Below are 21028 nucleotides of genomic sequence, written 5' to 3'. Positions count from 1 at the left end.
ATTATCTTTATTTATCTTTAATTAAATGTATTTATCTTTTTAGAATTTAAGTTAAATTAGACTATCTCCCTAGTACTATAAATAGGGGGTGAAGTGACTCTATTTGGTGTTCATCTTTTTCTGTAAACACTCTCCCCCTGAAAGTCTAGGCTTTTGTTTCTTCATATTTTCTTTCAATAAAATTCCCTTTTCCATTTTTATATTTATTTCTTTTTCCACCATTATCATGAGCCACTAAAACCTATTTAGCCGAAAGTTGTCAATATTCCCCAAAAAGGGTTCTTGAGGCCTAGAATCCGTACTTAGCCTTCTCGCTAAGTATTCATCGTTTCTCCGCACTACGGGCTGACGCTTCCATCCATGACCCTTAGGAAGTAAGCTTTTCAGCATATGCAAAGGCGGCCGCTTTGTATGTTTTGGAAGGATTGCATAGTCGGTTTGTTAACTTACTGCGTCAGAGGTTGGCGAGCCAAAGAGACGAAATGGCGTGGGATTCGCCATTGAGAAGCGTTGATCTAGCATAGATTACTGGCTAGAGTCAGGTTCCCTAAAAATCGTAAGTCTAATCTTTGGAGCTGGTGGTCGTAGGTATCCTCTTCCACTATAACTGGCTTACTTGAGTTGAGAAGGGCCATTTAAAAGCCGAGGATCGAACCCAAGGCGGAATGAGACAACTAGAGGCTGGAATCTACCAATAAGAATTTCTTTTCCTTCAACTCTTTTTATTATTTTTATTATTTTCGTAATCACAATTTCAGTCAACTTTAGATTCTATTTTTTATTTTTCCAAATCAAATCTTTAATTACATTATTTTTTATTTTTTTTCATCACTTGAGTTTTATTGGGCACGATTACTTGAGATTTTGAGAAACAAGCATTCGTATAATCCGATCCCTGAGGATTTGACCCTACTTCCCCTTTACTGTTCTTTTTCATTATTTTACAGGGAATAGGATATTTTTGGTGCTCTCAACGACCACATCAGATTGATTTACTTGACTCTTACTCAACCTGAGTTGTCCTACTATGTCCATATCTTGACACAATTTATGCATCAACCAAGGAAAGCTCATTAGAAAGCAGATTTATGCATGGTTCATTATTTGAAGGGAAGTCCTGGACAAGGAATACTTTTACGCGCTGATTGTGATCTACGACTATATGTCATTGTAACTCTAGTTGGGGAAGTTGTCCTTTAATGCGACGATCTCTCACTGGGTATTTTGTTATACTAGGCACCTCTCTTATTTCTTTGAAGACTAAAAGGAAATATATAGTGTTGAGATCTTCTGCTGAAGCATAATATCGTTCCATGGCTACAACTGTGCGTGAACTGAAATGGTTAAAAGGTCTCTTGGTGTTGTCTATTCCAATCCTATGTTGTTGTATTGTGATAGTCAAGCAGCCTTACATATTAGTGCAAATCATGTGTTTAATGAGAGAACAAAGCACATTGAAACTGATTGTTATTTTATTCGTGATGAGATTCAACATGGACATGTTCAAATTGTTTATGTTCGTAGCTCTGAGCAATTAGCTGATATCTTCACTAAAGCATTGAGGACACAATAGTTTAGGTATCTTCTATGCAAGTTGGAGGTTTGTAATCTTCACGCACCAACTTGAGGGGGTATTAGAAAAGAAGCTAGGGAATATATTAAGATATGTAAATATCTGTTAAATATGTAAATAATATATTTAGGAGAGAAGTTACGGATTTTGTTCTAGAAATTAAGGATTTTAATAGATTTATTGAATGACTTATTTTCCATGCCTATCATGTAATATGGCTTTTTTTTTTGGCCAGTTAAAAGAGAAGAAGAAAGTCATTCCTCTCAAAAAATTTTACAAAAAGACTTTGTAGCTTTATTTATTTATTTATTTATTTAACTATAGCATTAGTGACACAATTATGAGTTTTTCTTGGATTTATTTTACTAAAAATACAATTTCATCACTAAGATTTTAAAATTAATTTTTTATCCATCATTAAGTGATTAATGGTGAAGTTTCTTTAATTAGTATAATAATAGTTTTAGTTTTCAACTTTTAACCTTCATTATATGATAAAATTTGAATTTTTCTAAAATTTAGAAAAATTTATATAAACATAAAAAATTCAAAATTTAAAAAAGAAGATAAAATTAGATAAGCGAGAGAAAATTGTTTCACATTATGAGAAAAGAAAAAAAAGTCAAAATATAAATTTGTTTTTTACGATTTGGGTTTTGAAAAATAATTTAAATGAATTGAAATTAGATAATTTAATGTAGTTGAAATAACTGAATTTTGGGTTGTTCGATCAAGTAAAGGAAATTCGATGGAATTCATACTCAATGTTATTATTATTTTGACTTTTTTCTTTCTTTTTATTATCTGAATATTCAGGAACTAAGGTCATTCCAATGCTCCTTTTCACCATGCATAAACTGAACCAACAATTAGGATAAGCACGAAAATGAAAGCTTCTATGAATACGGGTACCCCCAATACATCGAAACTCATTGTCCATGGTTAAAGAAAAACCGTTTCAACATCAAAAACAACAAAAACTAGAGCAAACATATAATAACGGATTCGAAATTGTAACCAAGCATCGCCCATGCCCATTGGTTCTATACCCGATTAATATCTAGAAAGTTTTTCTGGACCCTTTCTAATCGGGGCTAAAACTCCAGAAATTAGAAATGCCAAAATAGGAATAGCACTTGATATTATTAGAAATGCCCATAAATATCATATTCGTAAAGTAGAAACATAGACGAACTCCTATGAATGTGATCAATTGAGTTTAAAAAAAGGAAATTTTGTAATACATTTTGTATCTTTTAGCTAAAAAAATGGCATGAGAGTCAATTTTATAAGATTCTATAATATTTGTTCTAGAAGAAGTTCTTCAACATGGAACTCGCCTTGAAAGTATTACTAATCTGGTTCTATTTTATTTTTTATTTGTTATTGGATTCTATTAAATGGCCATATTTGTTCTTATATATCAATATTGAATAATCTTAGGTTTCTTGCAATAAAATCTAGAGTTTTCTTGTATAAACATTTGCTTTAAATCATATTTAAGCTTTATACCTAATGAATATTAAGAGATTGAAATTGATCTATTTTTATTCGTTTTCATGAATTTACTAATGATGAAGATTTGTTATTGCAATAATTTAACTATAACCTGAATATTTATATAGAATTTTCTAGCTTTTAAAAATAATCTTGAGTTTTTTTATAATTTTATATAGCATTAGGATTAGGATTCGATACACAAAAAGTATAAAAGCGAAAGACAAAATTGTTATTAAACCTACTAAAAAAGTTAACCACTTAATAGTCAAGTGACTAAAAGAACAATTCCGAATACTTAGTGATTAAATTGTAGCTTCTTTTTAACTATCTAATGAAAAAAAAAGAGCACAATATCAAGTAATGCACCATTTGCCTCGATCCCTATAATCTAATGCCATGGACTAATGATCTTTATTGTTTCAACAGCGTCTTAAACTACAATTCAAAATCCAATATTGTGTTCCAAATAATAAATTATACCAAATTATTGGTGTGTGTTACATTTGTATTTTGCATGCATGAGAGAGTGTGTGTGAATCATAGATTCAAGCAACCCATATAAAACTAAACCAAAACGAAACATATCTATTAACTAGTTTGGGCCATCAAGGTTGATCTATTCAATTTTGCTTCTACATTCGGAAACATATGTGTGTGTTAGAGTAACTATGTCAATTAGATTCTGTTAGTGTTGTTAGACTCTGTTAGATGGGTGTTATGAATTAGTTAGTGAAGTACTCTTGTTGTATAAATGTAGGGGTGAGCATTCGATCGAATCGAATCGAATCGAATAGAAAATTTTCGAGTTAATCGAGTTTTCGAATCTTATTTTATCATCCTAACTTTATTTGAAATTTTCTCGAATCGAGTCGAGTGAGATGTAATTCGAATCGAATCGAATCGAATATATTTGTTCGAGTTAAGTTTAAAAAAATGACTCTAGCATTATTTATTTTTATGTAATTTTTCAAAAAATAATTTTCTTTAAAGTTTTTAAACATGAACATACAACAAAAAATTAAAGTAAATAAGTGAATAAATACAAGCAACACAACATTAACCTAAATAAACAACATTAGTCCAAAAAACAACAAAAAAATACAACAAGATTATAATAAAAAACATAAGTAAAAGTCAAAGTAAACAACATAAGTTGAAGTAAACAACAACATAATAATAAAAAAACATGAGCAAAAGTTTAAAATACAATAGAAACCTACACCACTCAAAAAAAAAAAGAATACAACAAAAGTTCAATTAACCAACAACAATAACAAACCAAACCAAACTAATAACAATAACACATCAGTTCAAAAACCATTATAGAATAGTTTAAGTTTCTTCATGAGTCCAAATAAAAAACAAAAACAATACAACAACATTGTAATAAAAAAACATAATTAAAAGTCTAAAATACAATAAAAACCTACACCAGTCCAAAAAAAAAGAACACAACAAAAGCTCAATTATCCAACAACAATAACAAACCAAACCAAACTAACATCAGTTCAAAAACCATTATAGAATGGTTTAACTTCTTTCTTGTGCTTCAATCACTGTTGATAATCTTGAAACATCTAGTAAAAGTATTGATTGAGTTAGTTAAATGATAAAAAATGTTTGCAAAAATAAATTAAATAAACACTTAACTTTATAAACTAATGTTAAGTGTATTACCTTCTTGATCTTCGGGTATTTTGAATAAATCTAGCAAATTTAAAAACAAAAGTGTTAGTTAAATTATGGAATGCTTACTAATATAAATAATACAAAAGCTTATTTTATAAATTAAAATTTTTATATTACCGTCTTCCATGATTTGAAGTTCATCAACATAATCTTCAAGATTGATGGCATCACTAGATTTCAAGCCAATCTTGTGTGCAAACTAAAGCCTCGACCATGAGAGGAGTTAGAGAACTTCTAAAACTATCGAGAACACGTCCACCGTGCTAAATGCACTTTCCGAGGCAAGCTGTTGAGATAGGAATAGCAAAAATATCTCGAGCCATTTGTGCAAGAATAGGAACCTAGGGCTGTTCATTTTCCACCACAATAGTAAATCAAATGAACTTGAATTGTTTACTTCTTCATCTTCACCCAAATATCTATCCAACTCAGATTTGCTTTCTAATCCAACTTGTTTCTTCTTCTTAAGGTATTTTTGTTTGGCCAAGCCCGTTTTCATTTCGATGATCTATTTCCATTGAACGCAAAGATTAGTCAAAGAACTAGATCTACTTTCAAACAATTCAATTCTCCCAAAGATTAGAAGAATACTCATTGAACAAGCAATGCAATTCTTTATCAATCATTTTTATAATGTCATTAGCGACATTAGGAAAAAGCAAGTTGACCCCAAAGTCCAAAAAACTCATTTTACATCGCGGATCAAAGATGACCGCCAAGTAAACTAGCATGTTGATCTTGTTTCCTTCACCCCAATACTTATTATATTTCTCTCTCATTTTGGAAGTCATAGAAATTATTTCTAGATCTCCACAATCTTGCCACCCATCAAAAGACAATGCACATCCGTCAATACTTCAAAAAGTGAATGAGAGGTAACATGCAAAGATCCGGACACCTTCAATGTAAGATGATAAAAGGCTCCAATACTTTTATAACTCTTGAACAATTTCCCAATCATCAAATGTAGGAACTCCATCTCCAAAGATAAGATCAAGAAAAAATTATGGTCATCACGTACATATGATTCAAATGCACGCTCATATTTTTCAGCCACCTTTAACATCATATATGTTGAGTTCCATCTAGTAGGCACATCTAAACACAATTGAGCCTTACTATCTATCATTTCTTCTTTTACCCGTTGGTTGAATTTTGTCAACCTTGATGGTGATGCTCTTATATACCTCACAAAGACCTCTAACTCGATCCACGAGATACGAAGCATCCTTAATACCATATTGCACAATGAGATTAAGAATGTGTGCAACACATCTCATATGAATAAATTTTCCATTTGCAATGAAGCATTTCGATGATTGAATTTCTTTCTCAAATATTCAATGGCAACACTATTGGCGGATGCATTATCAACCGTAATAGTGAAGACCCTCTCAATCCCCAATCTCAAGACATTTTTCAATGGCTTGACCTATGCTTTCACCTCTATGAGCGGATATTGGGCAAAAATTTATAATCCTTTTTGCAACCTCCACTCATCATCCACCCAATGTCTTGTTAAAACCATATAAGATATCCTCTGCAATGAAGTCCAAGTGTCGTAGTCAAACAAACTCTACTTATATCTTTTTCAAAATAGTTCTTCATCACACTCTTCATGGAGTTAAATAAATCAAGACAATCCTTCTAATTGTCCAACGAGATGGAAGACTAAACCGTAAGGTGCTATAGAAAGAAAGTATTTGAAACCCTCTCCCTCTACAAATTTAAAAGGTAGTTCATCCACAATTATCATACGAACTAATGTTTTTCTAATAGCATCTTTATCAAACAACCAAGTTGATAAATCTGTTGTTTCTTGGCTAACCTTCACAAACGCTAATTCCGATTGCTTCGGATTAGAAGTCTTACCTCGAGGTCTTTTTAGGCATGTTTTCAAATGGTTATTCAAATTCGTTGTAGAACCCGAAGTTGATTCCATGGTGTAAGTAACATCACATGTATTGCACCTTGCTCTCTTCTCCCCCTCTTTAGTCACAAATTTGGTGAAATGGTTCCAACAAGATGCTCTTGGAGTAATCTTTTTCGAACATTTTCATTGGTTGTTGTTTGATCATCTTTACTTGGGGAAGAATTTTGTGAACTTTGAGTTGAACCATCTCGCTTTGAATCACTCATCTACAAGTAAATATTTGTTGCAATCACTAACCATGACCAATAATTAATTTAAAATCAAACCTAATAAATCGGTTAAATTAAAAATTAATTAATATAATAGTACAAAAGCATGTTTACTGGTATTCTTGCAAATAAACAAAACAATCCAAAAGCCATGGCTTATTTAAAGTATTCATAGTCGTGATATCATAGAAATTTTGCTTTGGAAATCATTGCTAGTGGATACTAATGAAAATAGATGTACATTAAGTGCCAATTAACCAAAAAATAGATGTTCATAAAATAAATGTACAGATGGATAAATAAACATTAATGCTGTAGTTTTTTCTTCTTCAATTATTGAAGAAAATTAGTTAATTCATAAGGATAAAAATCATACAAAAATCTAATAATTACAACTTGAACTAGTAATACAAACTTAATTAACTAAGTTTTAAAAAAATCTTATAAATTAGTAAACCCTAGGAAATAAATAACATTTAATAACAAATTAAATTTATAACGATCGAGATGGAACAAAGTCTTCAATAATTTAACCATTGAATCAAAACAAAGTCTTCAATAATTCAAAAATGTTTCAAGAGTCAAGACAAACCTTAAAGATGCAAAACTTGAGCTTAAAATGGAAAAGAACAAAGTACCTCGGTCATTACTCGGAAGGAACAAAGAACTCGATTTGGAGGTAAAAATTTTAATTTGAAGGTTGAAATAAACTAAAAGAAGAAGAAGGATTTTAATTTTAAGATTTTTTTAGCAAAAGCAGTAAGGTTTAGTCTTTCGTAGAAATGGGGGTAAGGGTTTCGTTGAAATGGGGAGTAAGGGGTTTGAATAACAGTGTTTAATTTTATGGTTTTGTGAAAAACAAAGTCTGGAGAGAATAAGAAAATTAATTGGATTTGGCTGCTGGAGATGGCATGGGGCTTGGGGGTTTGAATTGATTTGGGGGAGGAATTGGGTTTGGGTTTTAGGAAAATAAAGTTTTGGGCAAACGGGCTTGGGGTTGGGGTGAGGAAAAATGGGATAAAATAAAATATTTGGGCTTAGGGTAATTGGGTTTGGTAATTAGTAAAAGTTTAAAATTTAAAAAAATTTAAAAATATAGTTTATATTCGGTTTATTCGAATTATTCGAGTTATTCGAATTCGAGAATTCAACTCGACTCGAATTCGAAATTCGAAAAAAAAATTCGAGTTGATTCGATTAATTCGATTAACTCGATTAACTCGATTCGAATAATTCGAAATTCGAATTTTTTTTCGATTTTTTCGAATCGAATCGAGTTTTGCTCACCCCTATATAAATGTATGGCTTGTATACTGAACATAGTAGTTTTGATTGAAGAATATTCATGAGTTTCTAATATGGTATTAGAGCATATTTTTCGTTTGTAGAGTTAGAAACAGATAAGTTTCTGGTTCTTGCGTCACAGAATGTGGCCGTTCTAGTGGATGATGGGAATTTCTTGGCTCGAAAATAATACATGTTGTTGATTGTTAAGATTCATCACTTATAAATGTTTATAGATGGGATAGTTACCATTCCTCAAAAAATGGTGGTTGATGATGATGGTGCTTTAGTTGAGAATCCGATGTATGTGCGCTATGAATAGCAAGATTCTGCGCTCGCCGCATGGCTGCTCTCGCCCGTTAGCCCCTCGTTGCATAATCAGCTAGTTGGGAGTTTTGATTTGTCTTTTGAGTTGTGGGAAGCTCTTATGCGTATATTTGGGTCTCACTCAACCACTAAGGCCATGCGCTATCGATCGTTGTTGCATAGTGTTCGGAAAAATGAGTTGTCAATGTCTGCCTATTTAGTAGAGATCAAACATCTTTGTGATTCATTGGCAGGGTGTGGTTAACGAGTATCGATGGAAGAATAACAGTACTATTTTAAATATTTACCAACGGAATTTGACCATGTGATGTTAATTATCACTACCAGTAGAGTTCCATTTGATCTCCAAGGAGTCACGACTGCTCTGTTGGATGCTGAGGCTCGACAGCAAGGCCATTTATCTCAGGCTTCGTTTATGACGAATGTTGCGGTGGCAAGCAAGACTGTTTTGGCACCAGATGTTCCATCGTATGCTGGACAACTGTCGCTAGAGATGTTTCGATCATCTCGTGGATCTGAGTTCTCTCGTCGCGATCGAGGTCGAGATAGAGGATGACGTAGTGGTAGCATGAGGCCTCAATGTTAGATTTGTGGAAAGTTTGGGCACCTTGCTCGGATATGCTTCTACAGGTATGATTAGGCGTCTGACAGCGAGGGAGAAAACCCCAGAATGAGGGCTAATAATGAGAATTCTAACTGGATTGGATCTGTGTCCATGTGGTTCTTAAGCCCATTACTGCATATATGTCCTATACGGGTAGTGGATCAACTTGGTCTGGGTTGCAGTCTCATCACTATGTTCCTGATCCAGTAGTACATGGTCCATTTCAATAGATTCAACCTTTAACTTATGAGGCAGATCAGGTTCACCATGGTTCAAGTCAGCAGTTTCACTCTCCTTTTGCCTTTGATTAGATTCAACCTATTACGCGTGTTAGTGGGTGCTCTATCTTAGCTAAAGATTCTAGTCTATTGTTGCTTAAGGAATTATTGTATGTTCCTGATATTTGAAAATATTTGTTGTCTGTTTCGAAGTTTGCAAAGGACAATGGTGTGTTTTTGAGTTTTATCCTAACTATTGCTTTGTCAAGGATCTGGATACTCATCAGACGTTGCTTTGCGGAAGTGAATTGAATCGGTTGTATCAATTTGATACTGCAAAGTTTGAGTCTGCCTTTAATGCTGCAAGTACAACTAGTGCAGGGTCTCCTCAACAACAGGGGTCAAATGCTCAATTTGACCAGTGGCATAGACGATTGGATCATCCGTCACATGGAGTTGTTCGCAGTTTTTTGGATGCTTGTAATGTTAGAATCTCTAGAAATAAGAGTTACTTATTATGTAATGCATGTGAACTCGGTAAAGGTCACAAATTACCATTTGTTTCTTCTGATTCAGTGTATACTACACCTTTAGAACTTGTGGTAGCTGATGTGTGGGAACTAGCTCCTTATTACTCTTCTGGCTATCAATACTACTTGTTATTTGTAGATTCGTTCTCACAGCACACATTGATATATTTTCTTCAAAAAGAAATCTAATGCTTTTCATGCCTTTGTGTCATTTAAGACCTGTGTTGACTACAGTTAGGTGTTAAACAAATTCAGACCGATGGAGGTGGGGAGTTTCAGCCCTTTACCTCGTATCTTCAACAATGTGGAATTCTTCATCGCGTGTCTTGTCCACATACCTCTGAGCAGAATGGCTTAGTAGAATGGTGCCATCGACAGATTATTGAAACAAGGCTATTGTTGTTAGCTCAAGCTTCTTTGCCCATTTCTTATTGGGCTAATGTGTTTGCTACAGCCATGCACCTTATGAATGTTCTTCCCACGAAGGTACTAAATAGTGTATCTCCAAGAAAGAAGCTCTTCGATCACAAACCTGATTATCATCAGCTTCGTGTGTTTGGATGTTGTTGCTATCCACTTCTTCGACCGTATAATCGACACAAGCTGCAGTATAGGTCAGCACCCTGTACGTTTATTGGTTATGCTTCAATTCACAATGGGTATAAATGTGTTGATCGATCTAGTCATGTTTACATTTCTTGACATGTTCAATTTGATGAGAATGTTTTTCCATTTGTTCAAGCATTTGCTTCTGAAGTATCCGTTACTGACGACAATGCTAGTCGTTAAACAAGAGTTGTTACTACCTTGCCAGTGTTCATGGTTCTTGTACTAGTGAGTTCAGCACAATCTTGACCTATTTTGGTTTCAGCTAGAGATATTGGTGTCTGGGGTTCTTCTTCAGATGCTAGCGTCTTGGGTTCTTCTTCTAATGATGCCCTTGTCTCTCCTTCAATGAGTTCAGTGGGTACTTCAGAACCAACGGTTGAGTAGCCGGTGTCTACTCCACCTATTGAGCAGCAGGTGCCTATTTTAGTGAATTGCCATCCCATGATGACTAGAAGTAAAATGGGGGTTTACAAACCGAAGGCCTATACGACAATAGTTGGTGATGTGGAGCCCTCAACTATTCATGAGGCAATGACGATTCCTTCTTGGCAGCAAGTAGTACATGATGAGCTTCAAGCCTTAATTCGGAATCATACGTGGGATTTAGTTCCAGTACCGGCTGATCGACCTTTAGTCGGTTGCAAATGGTTGTTTAAAATAAAAAAAGAATCCTGATGGAAGTGTGGCACGTAATAAGGTTTGCTTGGTGGCTCAAGGATTCTCTCAAGCAGCTGGACTGGACTAGCATGAGACCTTTAGTCCAGTTGTCAAAGCAAATACTGTACGCATGATTCTTGCCTTAGTTATATCTCAAAAGTGGAAGCTTCGACAAGTTGATGTGAACAATGTGTTTCTGAATGGAGAACTAGCTGAAGATATTTACATGAAGCAACCTCCCGGGTTTGAGGTGTTTGATGCTCATGGACAACCTCTGGCATGTAGGTTGAATAAGGTCATATATGGTCTTAAACAAGGGGCATGGTTTGAAAAGTTGAGGAATTTTTTAGTACAACAATTGCAATTTAAGGCTTTAAAAGCTGATTCTTCATTATTTTACAAGCACATAACTGCTGAAAGTGTTTATTTTCTTGTGTAAGTTGATGATATTATCGTTACAGACGGTGATTGTGTTGAATTAGATTTTGTTATCTCATGTTTTGATCGTCAGTTTTCTCTAGAAGACTTAAGGGAGCTGAATTTCTTTCTTCGGCTTAAGGTGTTTAGACATAAGGATCGGATGTATGTGTCTCAGCAAAAATATGCTCGTGAGTTGTTAGAACGCGCAAACATGGCGAATGACAAGCCAGTAAACACTCCTATGGTGAGTTTTCCGACTCTCACATCCTTGGTTGGGTCGCCATTGTCAGATGGTACATTGTATTGGCAGGTTGTCAGTAGTTTGTAGTACTTGTGTTTAACTCGCCCTGATTTGTCATTTGTTGTCAATAAAGTTAGTTAATATATGCATAAACCTCATGATGTGCATTGGAGAGCTGTAAAACGTATCTTGCGTGTGTCAAGGGTACAATTGATTATGGGTTGTTGTTTCAAGCATTGAGTATGAGTTTAATTGGTTTTAGTGATGCTGATTGGGTGAGTTCACTTGAAGATCGCAAGTTTACTTCTGGACTTTGTGTATTTTGGTGATAATCTTGTTGGTTGGATATCCAAGAAATAAAGTGTTATATCCCAGTCTACTTCAAAGGCTGAATATAGAAGCCTAGCTAATGTGACATTCGAGTTAATGTGGTTTCATTCTTTGTTGACTGAGATATGGATAGAGGCTGAATATAGAAGTTTAGCTAATGTGACATTCGAGTTAACGTGGTTTCATTCTTTGTTGACTGAGATAGGGATAAAGCTTCGTGGTACACCAATTTTTGGTGTGATAATTCTAGTAATGTATCCTTAGCTGCTAATCCTGTTCTACATGCTAAGGTTAAACATTTGGAGTTGGACATTCATTTTGTTCGAGAAAGGTTCTTAGTAATCAGCTGTGCGTGAGTTTTGTTCCCGGTTGTGATTAGGTGGCTGATGTGTTGACCAAATCATTAACGGTTGGAGCTTTTGCTCGTTGTCATGATCGAATGAATGTTGTTGCTGCAAGTGTTTTGTGTCAACATACTGGAGGGGGAATGTTAAAGTAATTGTGTCAGTTAGATTCTGTTAAGAGTGTTGTTAGACTCTGTTAGAGGGGTGTTATGAATCAGTTGGTGAAGTTCTCTTGTTGTATAAACGTGTGGCATATATACTGAACATAGTAGTTTTGATTGAAGACTAAACCCATTCATTCATTCATGAGTTTCTAATAATGTGTATGTATATACCTGAATAAATACCAGTATTTTCCACAGGCATATACCTGAATAAATACCAGTATTTTCCACAGGCTGTAACCTTAAGGCATGTCCAAAATGTTACATCACATTCCTGATAAAACATGATATTATATGACCTATATATATATACTGCACATGATGTGAACTGAGTTTTAATTAAAGACAACATCATAATTCGTTCATTCCCACCTTTTCTATGAACTTAGCAGTTGATTCCACACAGCTCTACATCTGGCCCAGTAACTCTAGTGGTGAAGGGATCAATCCGTACCCACAACAGAGAGAAAATGGAGGCAAGCAGAATTGACCATACAACAACGATGGTCGGTGTCCGGTTTTGCCGTCCCATTAGACCCTTCAGGAAGGGGTAGAGATGGATGATCACCCAGAAGGCAAAGAACAACTTACCAAAGAGAGGACCCCATGATTGATAACCACTGTTGATGGCATAAGAGATTCCTGCAACAACCCCTACCAAGTTTATAATAAGGAGAGTAGTCGGTGGGATGAGAAGGGTTGTCCATTTGAACATGTAAAGTTCCGCAAAATCTCCGTCTTCATCTGATGCTTTCGAGGTAACGGTGAAGTTAGTGTCAATGCCAGCAAGAACTTTGAGAAGCCCTTGAAAAACAGCAAAAAGATGTGCGGAGACACCACCAATAACCCAAAACTGTTCGTTTCTCCACCACTCATCTATTCCAACACCACTCCACCTCATTTCTAAAATACCAGTTGCAAAGATGGAAAGAAAGAGAGATATAAACCATATACTTGCAATGTTACTAATCTGCAGTCACAGCAAATCAAACAACAGAAATTAACATAAGATTCACCCATTTGTAGCTTTCACCATAACAAAACTGTTGGGAGTTAGGAAAGCACTAATAATCTATCAAAAAGTATGTGAATAAGGTCTTTTTCAGAGAAGACTGTATCTTCACATGAATTATTTCCAGACTCATAACAGTTCAAATAACCTATAAAATAATAAAAGGATACCGATTAAAAATACAAATTTAAGGTAAATGACAATCAAGTTGAAGGTAAGTGAGGTTAGTTATATGTGCAATTAAACCAGTTAATTCTCCTCAGCAGCCAAAAGATCCCATCTAACCACTAGCCAACCTTATTTGACCATAGAAATTCAACAACTTAAACCATAAAAAATTATCTGAACCAAAATCATAGGGACTGTATTGACATGGACCTGAATGACCTTAAGTAAAAGTAAATTTTTGAAAATAAAAAATAATGAATATAACATGAATTATTAATTTATATTAATTACTTTAAATTGTTAATTGACCGACCTTCCTAATAGATAAGTCTATGTTAGGTGATAAGTCCATGTGCATTTTTGCAAATGAAACATTGATTATGTAGAAAAGACTAACCTGTGGGATAATGAACTTGTTAGTGAGCAGACAGACAGCAGGCAATGTGCAATACATGAGAAGAGGAATGGCGGTGACTGGGTAGATGGTAGTGTTAACATATGCAAATCGTTCAAGCCACTTCAGCCTACCACCATAACCATACCAGATAGGACAATGCCTACTAAAAAGAATTTCCACAGAACCAAGGGCCCATCGAAGCACTTGGTTGAGACGATCTGAAAGATTAATAGGAGCAGACCCTTTAAAGGCTGGGCGTTTTGGCATGCAGTAAATTGACCGCCAACCACGGGCATGCATTTTGAATCCAGTAAGAATATCTTCTGTAACAGAACCATAGATCCATCCAATCTGTAGGCAAAAGGAACATGAAAGTTTAAGTCCACTATGGCAGATTGGAGAAAGATGTTAAGAAGATTCAACAAAAATACATGCATAAAGGACAAGAGATTATCCTGCACAAGCAACAAAAATTGAAATTTAAATTGGAATAAAATCAAACATTTGTCTGACTTCCCAGAATGGCAATTCTAAAATTCAAAACTGAGTTTTGAATATAGAGTCACTAATCTGGGAGCACAAAATGCACCCAAAACAAGCTTATATTCAACAGTAATTTTTTTTTGGGTTATATTATACTCTTTCTTTTCTTCTTCTAATGCCCTAAAACAATCATTGTAAATAATTCAGTATATTATGAACATCAACTGAATAGCTATAAATCCAGATATCAATTTTACATATAAAGGAACCACACTATCTTAAGATGAGCAATAAACTTTTAGGTGCAGTGAAAAAAGGGACAAGAAGGAGAACAACTTACCTCACTTCCCCAGTCTGTTTTGTCTTCATATCCACAGCTGATAACATGAATTGCTTCCTTAAGAAGTGTTTCTGGCGTAGCAGACTGAGGAACACCGCCATTCTCCATAAGGGTAGAGGCAACAAAAACAGCAGACTGTCCAAAACGTTGCTCCAGGCTCATTTGCGACATTAGTAGTGACTTTTCATCATCAAACCCAGCACCTAATTTCACATAGGCACAATGTAGGAAATGGAAGGGCTTTTCCTCATTAGGCCAAAAAAGGCATGGAACTAATACATAACAATCACCACTTAACTCAAAAGACAAAAAAGTGCATTTTACCTTCAACACCCTCCTCTATATCATCTAGACTGAATACTGGTACAGTAGGATCAACAGGCTTGCCAGATTTCTTCTTGTCTGATCCCTTTTTACTTGATTTTGAACTCTTCTTCCGAGAACCCCCACAGAGTGAAGACAGCACCCCTGCCCTTTTATGCTTGGGCTTAAGTGGAGGTTCATATCCATATAATGCTGTTCTATTGAAGACACATCCCGTACCGACATAAACAGGTCCTTGAATGCCATCCAGACCCCTCAAGTTTATCTATAGTTTAACAAAGTATATAAGATGCATCAAAAGGAATTCTACCGCCAGTATGTTCTATAAAAAATTGATACACACAAATCATTCTACATGGCTGCAGTAACATCATCTACATGAGTGAAACATTTTGCTTACATCAAAGAAAACAGTATTTCTGTTGGCATATCGATCATTCCGATCAATACCATCAAATCTTTGTGGGAACTGAACATAACAAACTTGCTTCCCAAGGTTTGGATCCATCAGAAAACACATAGCTTCCCTTAAGGCCTTGCTATTATTTATGTAGTGATCACAATCAAGATTCAACAGGAAAGGTCCATTCGTAAGAACTGCTGACACACGAACCTGCAAGAAAGATTCATTGAAAACTAGATTGACATATGATAGACAACAAAGAATACAAATAAAGTATTATTTAAGAAGTAACTTACGAGTGCATTCATAGCACCAGCTTTCTTATGGTGTTGGAAGCCTGGACGCTTTTCACGAGAAACATAAACCAACCTTGGCAGCTCATTGCCCTCAGCATCAAGGCCCCCACTCTGGCCTAAGAAAACCTACAAATTTTACAAAACCTTATTGTAGTTATTAATGGATCCAAATTACTTATACCTCTGGCAACCCAATAAACTTCATTCTGAATAATGAAAACCATATGGATAACAAAATAAATAAGCAATAAACTTGAAAATGGAGTGGAATAACTCAAGCAGATTTGTTTTCCTCTCATGCGTCCATTAATATGCACTGTTGGAGTTTTTCCAGTCCACTTTGCCTTTGAGTGCATAGAATCATATAATCTAGAAATTAGGAACATATGCCATCCTGATCAGGGTTGGTGCATGTGTAGATACTCTATGAATGCAAAAAATTGTCCTACCTGGATCATTCCTGGATGATCTCTGGTGTTATTACCGGGCCATGGAGTACCATCCTGCATAATCCATCCTTCTTCAGGAACTTTCTGTGCCTTTGCGACAAGCCCATTAATTCGAACTTTAAATTCTTCATATTCTCTCTGCAACAGAAACAAAGAATTGAACATGATGAAATTTTGAATATGGAGCAATATGGCACAACCAATCAGACCCTTACCTTCATAGCTCTACGATCTTTAACAAAAGATGTTTGAACTTTATCCTTCAGGTAGTCAATCTTCTGTGCAAAATACCATTCTGGAGCCCGAGGCTCAATGTTATACTTCTTGCAGAAAGGTACCCATTTCCTGGCAAACTCTGATGTCTCAGACAGTGCTTCAAAGGTTAACATGGCAGCACCATCATCAGAAACATAGCAAGAGACCTTGTCAACTGGGTAGTCAACAGCAAGAATGGATAGTACAGTGTTGGCTGTCACAAGTGGAGGCTCCTTTAATGGGTCGACAGTACTCACAAATATGTCAACTGCAGCTAATTCCGACGGTTCTCCTTCTCGATCATATCTGTAATTCATCCAAGGAATTGAAATCACAAAACAAGAAAAATCACAGGGACTGAGTTGGCAGAACAGCTCAAAATATTAGCAAGGATTCATGAGATTGGCAGGAAGAAACATTCCACCTTAAGGCAAGCCTATCAAGATACGTCTCACGATTGACAGGAAGCCATTTTGGGAACTGATCCAATATCCAGGATATTGCAAACCAAATCTCACATATCACAGATATCAACCATAGAGCATAGGCATTTGGAACAGGGTTTGTTATTCGGTAGTGCAAGAAAATGCAGAGAATAACAAGACGCAGTATGATGACCATCCGATAAGGATTTATTTTAGATGAGGGAACGGAAACCTTCCTTGATAGAGGCTGTCTAGCTTCATCATTCCTGCAAATTAAGAAGCAAGAGTGCTGACAATTAAACTAGGCAAGACAGATTTATAGCAGGACTCAGGTTCCACACACCAAGAATTTCACAGTGGTTGCTTAAACTAGGTTTCTCCTATTTCAAAATATGTATGAATATACACACACTTATATACATTGCAGGACTCAGAAATACCATAGACAAAGTACTAAAGTGTAATCATGATTCATATAATTTTTTGACTTTCCCTGGACAACTATGCACAAGAACAAAAAACCTCACAAAAGTTCTAGAAATTAAACAGATAGGAACGCACAGTAGAGAGTCATCCACAAGCACATCAGTGCTGGCATCAATATCTCCAAGACCTCTTTCAGAAGTAGCCTGGCATGTACTCATAGGAACAGTATTCTTCTCCTGCTTCATCTTCCAGCCATCAACTCTCTCCTTCCAGGCTACATTGCCTAACCCTGATGAACCAAACTCCCTCACTGGATCCACAACCCTAATATTCGCTGCACAGGAATTACAATACTTATATCAACTACCCATAGGTACCTATCGACTGAACAATAAATTTCTGTTTGTGCAATTAATTGATCTCAGCCACAAAAGGAAGAGGATTCATACATTTCCCACCAGCAACTCCAGGAGATGCCATAGAAAGCCGCTCAGGTGATGCAGCAGAGAGCTCACCAGAAACCTACAATATTCCAAGAGAAAAAGCAAAGTTCCAATCCATCATTCTATGCATGATCAATCTCACATCAAATCACTAGCTTTTAGACAGCAAATCAATTACCTCCTGCCCACTGGTGAGCAGAGGAATATGGTTATGAGAAATTTCTTTATCATAAGTTGGAGCACCAACATCCTCCCCTCTATCATACTTTGCATTCCAGCCCAGCGTCCTTTCTGCAAGTTTCTGCTTCTGCTCTTGGTTTTCTGAGTAATTGAAATCACTGGCGCCATCATCTGCATCACCACCCGTTTCTCTGTCTCCAAGAATAGCAGGACTGCCTGGAACCAGTAATAACTATAATTGGAAAACCATTGATAATTATCGGTAAAATTGAAGGGTGATTTGAGTACAATAATGTGAAAATGTATTCAACATTTTGTGTTAACGAACAGATCCTACAAACAACAAAATATCTCACAAATATATATTTGTGGAACTTTGGACCATGTGCATATCTAGTAAAACATTAATGTTCAAAGTACCTTTTTGCCACTTGTATCTGGTCTTGCATTGAGGGCAAGACTGATTCCCGTCCTTCCTTTCATATTCATAACAAGGCCTGCATACAGGAAATGCACATACATTGCAAGCAATGAATGGATCACCATCTGTATTTTTGCCAACATTGTCACCACAGATTTGGCATGTCTGGCCACCAAGATTCTTCATGGGCTTGCCCTGATCAATCAAAGAGTAACAATTCACACATTTAGCAACAGAAATAGACGACTTCGTTAATCTAAGTATAAACATTTAAACCTACCAAAAATGTCCAACTATAAGTACTAAGAAAACAGAAGGTATAGGGAAATCATCGCAAGCAGTGATAACTAGGTTGTGATTGTCATAATAAATTCAGGAAACCAATTGCAAACATGGTCAACTCGAACTCCTTAAAATCATGGAACCAAAAAGCAATAGTTTTTACTAGAGGACATGTTGCAGGTATTTAGCTTAACTGGGATACAATTTTTAGCCAAGAAGAATAATGGACCCATACGTGGTTTAATTTTCTTTTGCCTTCAACTTTTCTAATCAATAAAGCAAACAGCAAACCGGAGACAACTATGAATATTTCTTTCATTGCATACCCCAATATCTCCTTCCGATTCCATTGTCACGTGCTTCTTTCTTTAGCTGAGAACAAGGGATATAACAGGTCGTCCAAATATCAATAAGACATGTGCATGCCTTTTATTTACAGATGAATGTAGCAATTCACTTCAATTAATCCTCCACTTCAAGAGTAAGTTGTTGATCTCAAATCTGAAAAAATAAATAAATAAACAATGAGAAAAGAGATTATCGTTCACTAACTAGCATTTCCCATGCCTCGGAAACTATTTCCAAGAAAGTACTTTTAATGGAAAATGCAACTAAATTTGAAGTATCTTATTCTTAGAGATTCCACCGTTTAATATTTTCTTCATATGTACGACAAACGCCACTTAATTGAGTTCCAACTGAAAGAGTTAACCAAAATAACCACGATCTGAGGTTTCTATGCGAAATCAGACTGAGAAAATAGAAAGAGTTAACTACTCCGATTGTAAATTCAAGAGCAAAAAACGTTATAACGGAATGCGATTACAAATCAAACACAATATATTTCAAAATATTAAAACAAATTCGCGAATAAACCAAAAAAACATTATCCAAAGCTAAGGCTATATAACCACAAGTTTTAGAGTGAAAACAAACATGAGAAAAAGAGTTGGACGCATAAAAAGCGAAATCGTACTCAAAAGCGACAAATTGGCTTCAATCTCTTGCAAAAGGAGAACAAATCTACATCAGATCTTGCGGGAAAGCAGCGAGAGAAATGGAAATCTAAGAGAGAAAAGTGATGTACCAACCTTGCAAATGAAGAATTGAGGAACGAAAGAGACAAGCAATGCAGAGTAACAAAGAGCTCTCTCTCTCTCTCTCTCTCTCTCTCTCTCTCTCTCTCTCTCTCCCTTCCCAAAGAAGATAGAGAAAAGTAAATGAAATAATAGCTCTTGTTCTAAAGCAGAGAAAAGCTTACTTACAAGAAACGAAAGTGACAGTGAAACAACGAGCTCCTTCAACACACCCGGACCCGGACCAGTATCCGGAAGACTGCCGACATTTAGAGATGGCAACCGGGCGGGCCGGTTCTAGCTCCGACCCAATCTGAGTTTTATAATTTATACCTTCCACCAAAGTTTTTAAAATTTGTAAGGATCGATCCAATTCATTAAAATAATTGGTTCAAATAAATTATTAAAATATTTAAAAAATTTAAAAAATTAATTTAATTATTTAATTTAAAAAATTTTAACTCGATTGAAATATTTTCTCTAAATTAATATTATTTTATAGTCTAATTAATTTAATTGAAGGTAAAATTCAAATAATCATACTTTTTACTATTTAAATTTCATTTAAAATTTTAATAGTTGAAGTCGAAAAAATTAAATTTTTTTCAATTCTTACTTAACCTGAAATATTAAATAAATTATTTTTTTTATAAAATTTAAATAAAATACGGGTTTTTACCTCAATATTATAAAAAAATTTATTCATGAAAATGGATTGTCACCAAATTAGTTACTGAAAATGGTATATTTTTTAAGTCATGCCTACGATAGGCACAACCGAATTTTTAATATTAAAAATTTTTATTTAAAAATTATTATATATATATTTTTTTGGGTTAGTATACAACCCGTGTATATGGACAGGAAAAGCATACATGCATGTTACGCCTATTTGACAGGCTCAACTAGTTGAACCTATTTGACAGGCACGACTAGTTTTGCCTTCTAGGTAGGCGCAACTGGTGGGGTCCACATGCTTAATTTTTCCCTATATATTCTCCCGAAAATCAGATGAA

The 21028-nt window shown here is 35.2% G+C and overlaps 1 protein-coding gene and 1 long non-coding RNA gene across 13 annotated transcripts; both read right to left on the bottom strand.

The window, feature by feature from the left end:
• Window positions 1-4382: 4382 nt before the first annotated feature.
• LOC128296469 (uncharacterized) lies at window positions 4383-4938 on the bottom strand. The gene is made up of 3 exons (XR_008287082.1): window positions 4880-4938; window positions 4751-4780; window positions 4383-4650 (listed from the first exon to the last, which is right to left on the bottom strand). It is a non-coding gene; the product is annotated as an uncharacterized LOC128296469 (long non-coding RNA).
• A 7802-nt stretch (window positions 4939-12740) lies between these two features.
• On the bottom strand, window positions 12741-20393 carry LOC108469566 (cellulose synthase A catalytic subunit 3 [UDP-forming]-like). 12 transcript variants are annotated; one of them, XM_053031840.1, is made up of 17 exons: window positions 20028-20195; window positions 19873-19939; window positions 19583-19634; window positions 19263-19437; window positions 18654-18849; window positions 18232-18449; window positions 18060-18132; window positions 17746-17944; window positions 17184-17450; window positions 16720-17065; window positions 16505-16642; window positions 16056-16181; window positions 15757-15969; window positions 15357-15621; window positions 15033-15235; window positions 14210-14560; window positions 12741-13602 (listed from the first exon to the last, which is right to left on the bottom strand). In XM_053031840.1, the coding sequence occupies exons 4-17, from the start codon at window positions 19284-19286 to the stop codon at window positions 13018-13020; spliced, it is 3204 nt and encodes a 1067-aa protein (XP_052887800.1). In that variant the 5' UTR covers window positions 19287-19437; window positions 19583-19634; window positions 19873-19939; window positions 20028-20195; the 3' UTR covers window positions 12741-13017. The 12 variants fall into 12 exon arrangements, with proteins under 12 accessions (XP_052887800.1, XP_052887798.1, XP_052887799.1 ...); XM_053031838.1 differs by having other exon boundaries at window positions 19583-19687; window positions 19913-19939; XM_053031839.1 differs by having other exon boundaries at window positions 19913-19939.
• Window positions 20394-21028: the final 635 nt, after the last annotated feature.

The sequence above is a fragment of the Gossypium arboreum genome, chromosome 8 (genome assembly GCF_025698485.1).
Source record: "Gossypium arboreum isolate Shixiya-1 chromosome 8, ASM2569848v2, whole genome shotgun sequence".
Classification (NCBI taxonomy): domain Eukaryota; kingdom Viridiplantae; phylum Streptophyta; class Magnoliopsida; order Malvales; family Malvaceae; genus Gossypium; species Gossypium arboreum.
Note: the sequence above shows the minus strand (reverse complement) of the source record. Positions and strands in the feature narration are given on the sequence as shown.

Excerpts from the sequence above, each read along its gene's own strand:
- LOC108469566 (XM_053031841.1), bottom strand. The coding sequence starts at position 19,286 with ATGGAATCGGAAGGAGATATTGGG. Across the intron at positions 18,850-19,262 it reads AATCGGAAGGAGATATTGGG|GGCAAGCCCATGAAGAATCT; the intron begins GTATGCAATGAA and ends TTGATTGATCAG. Across the intron at positions 15,970-16,055 it reads CTGGTGCTATGAATGCACTC|GTTCGTGTGTCAGCAGTTCT; the intron begins GTAAGTTACTTC and ends TCTTTCTTGCAG.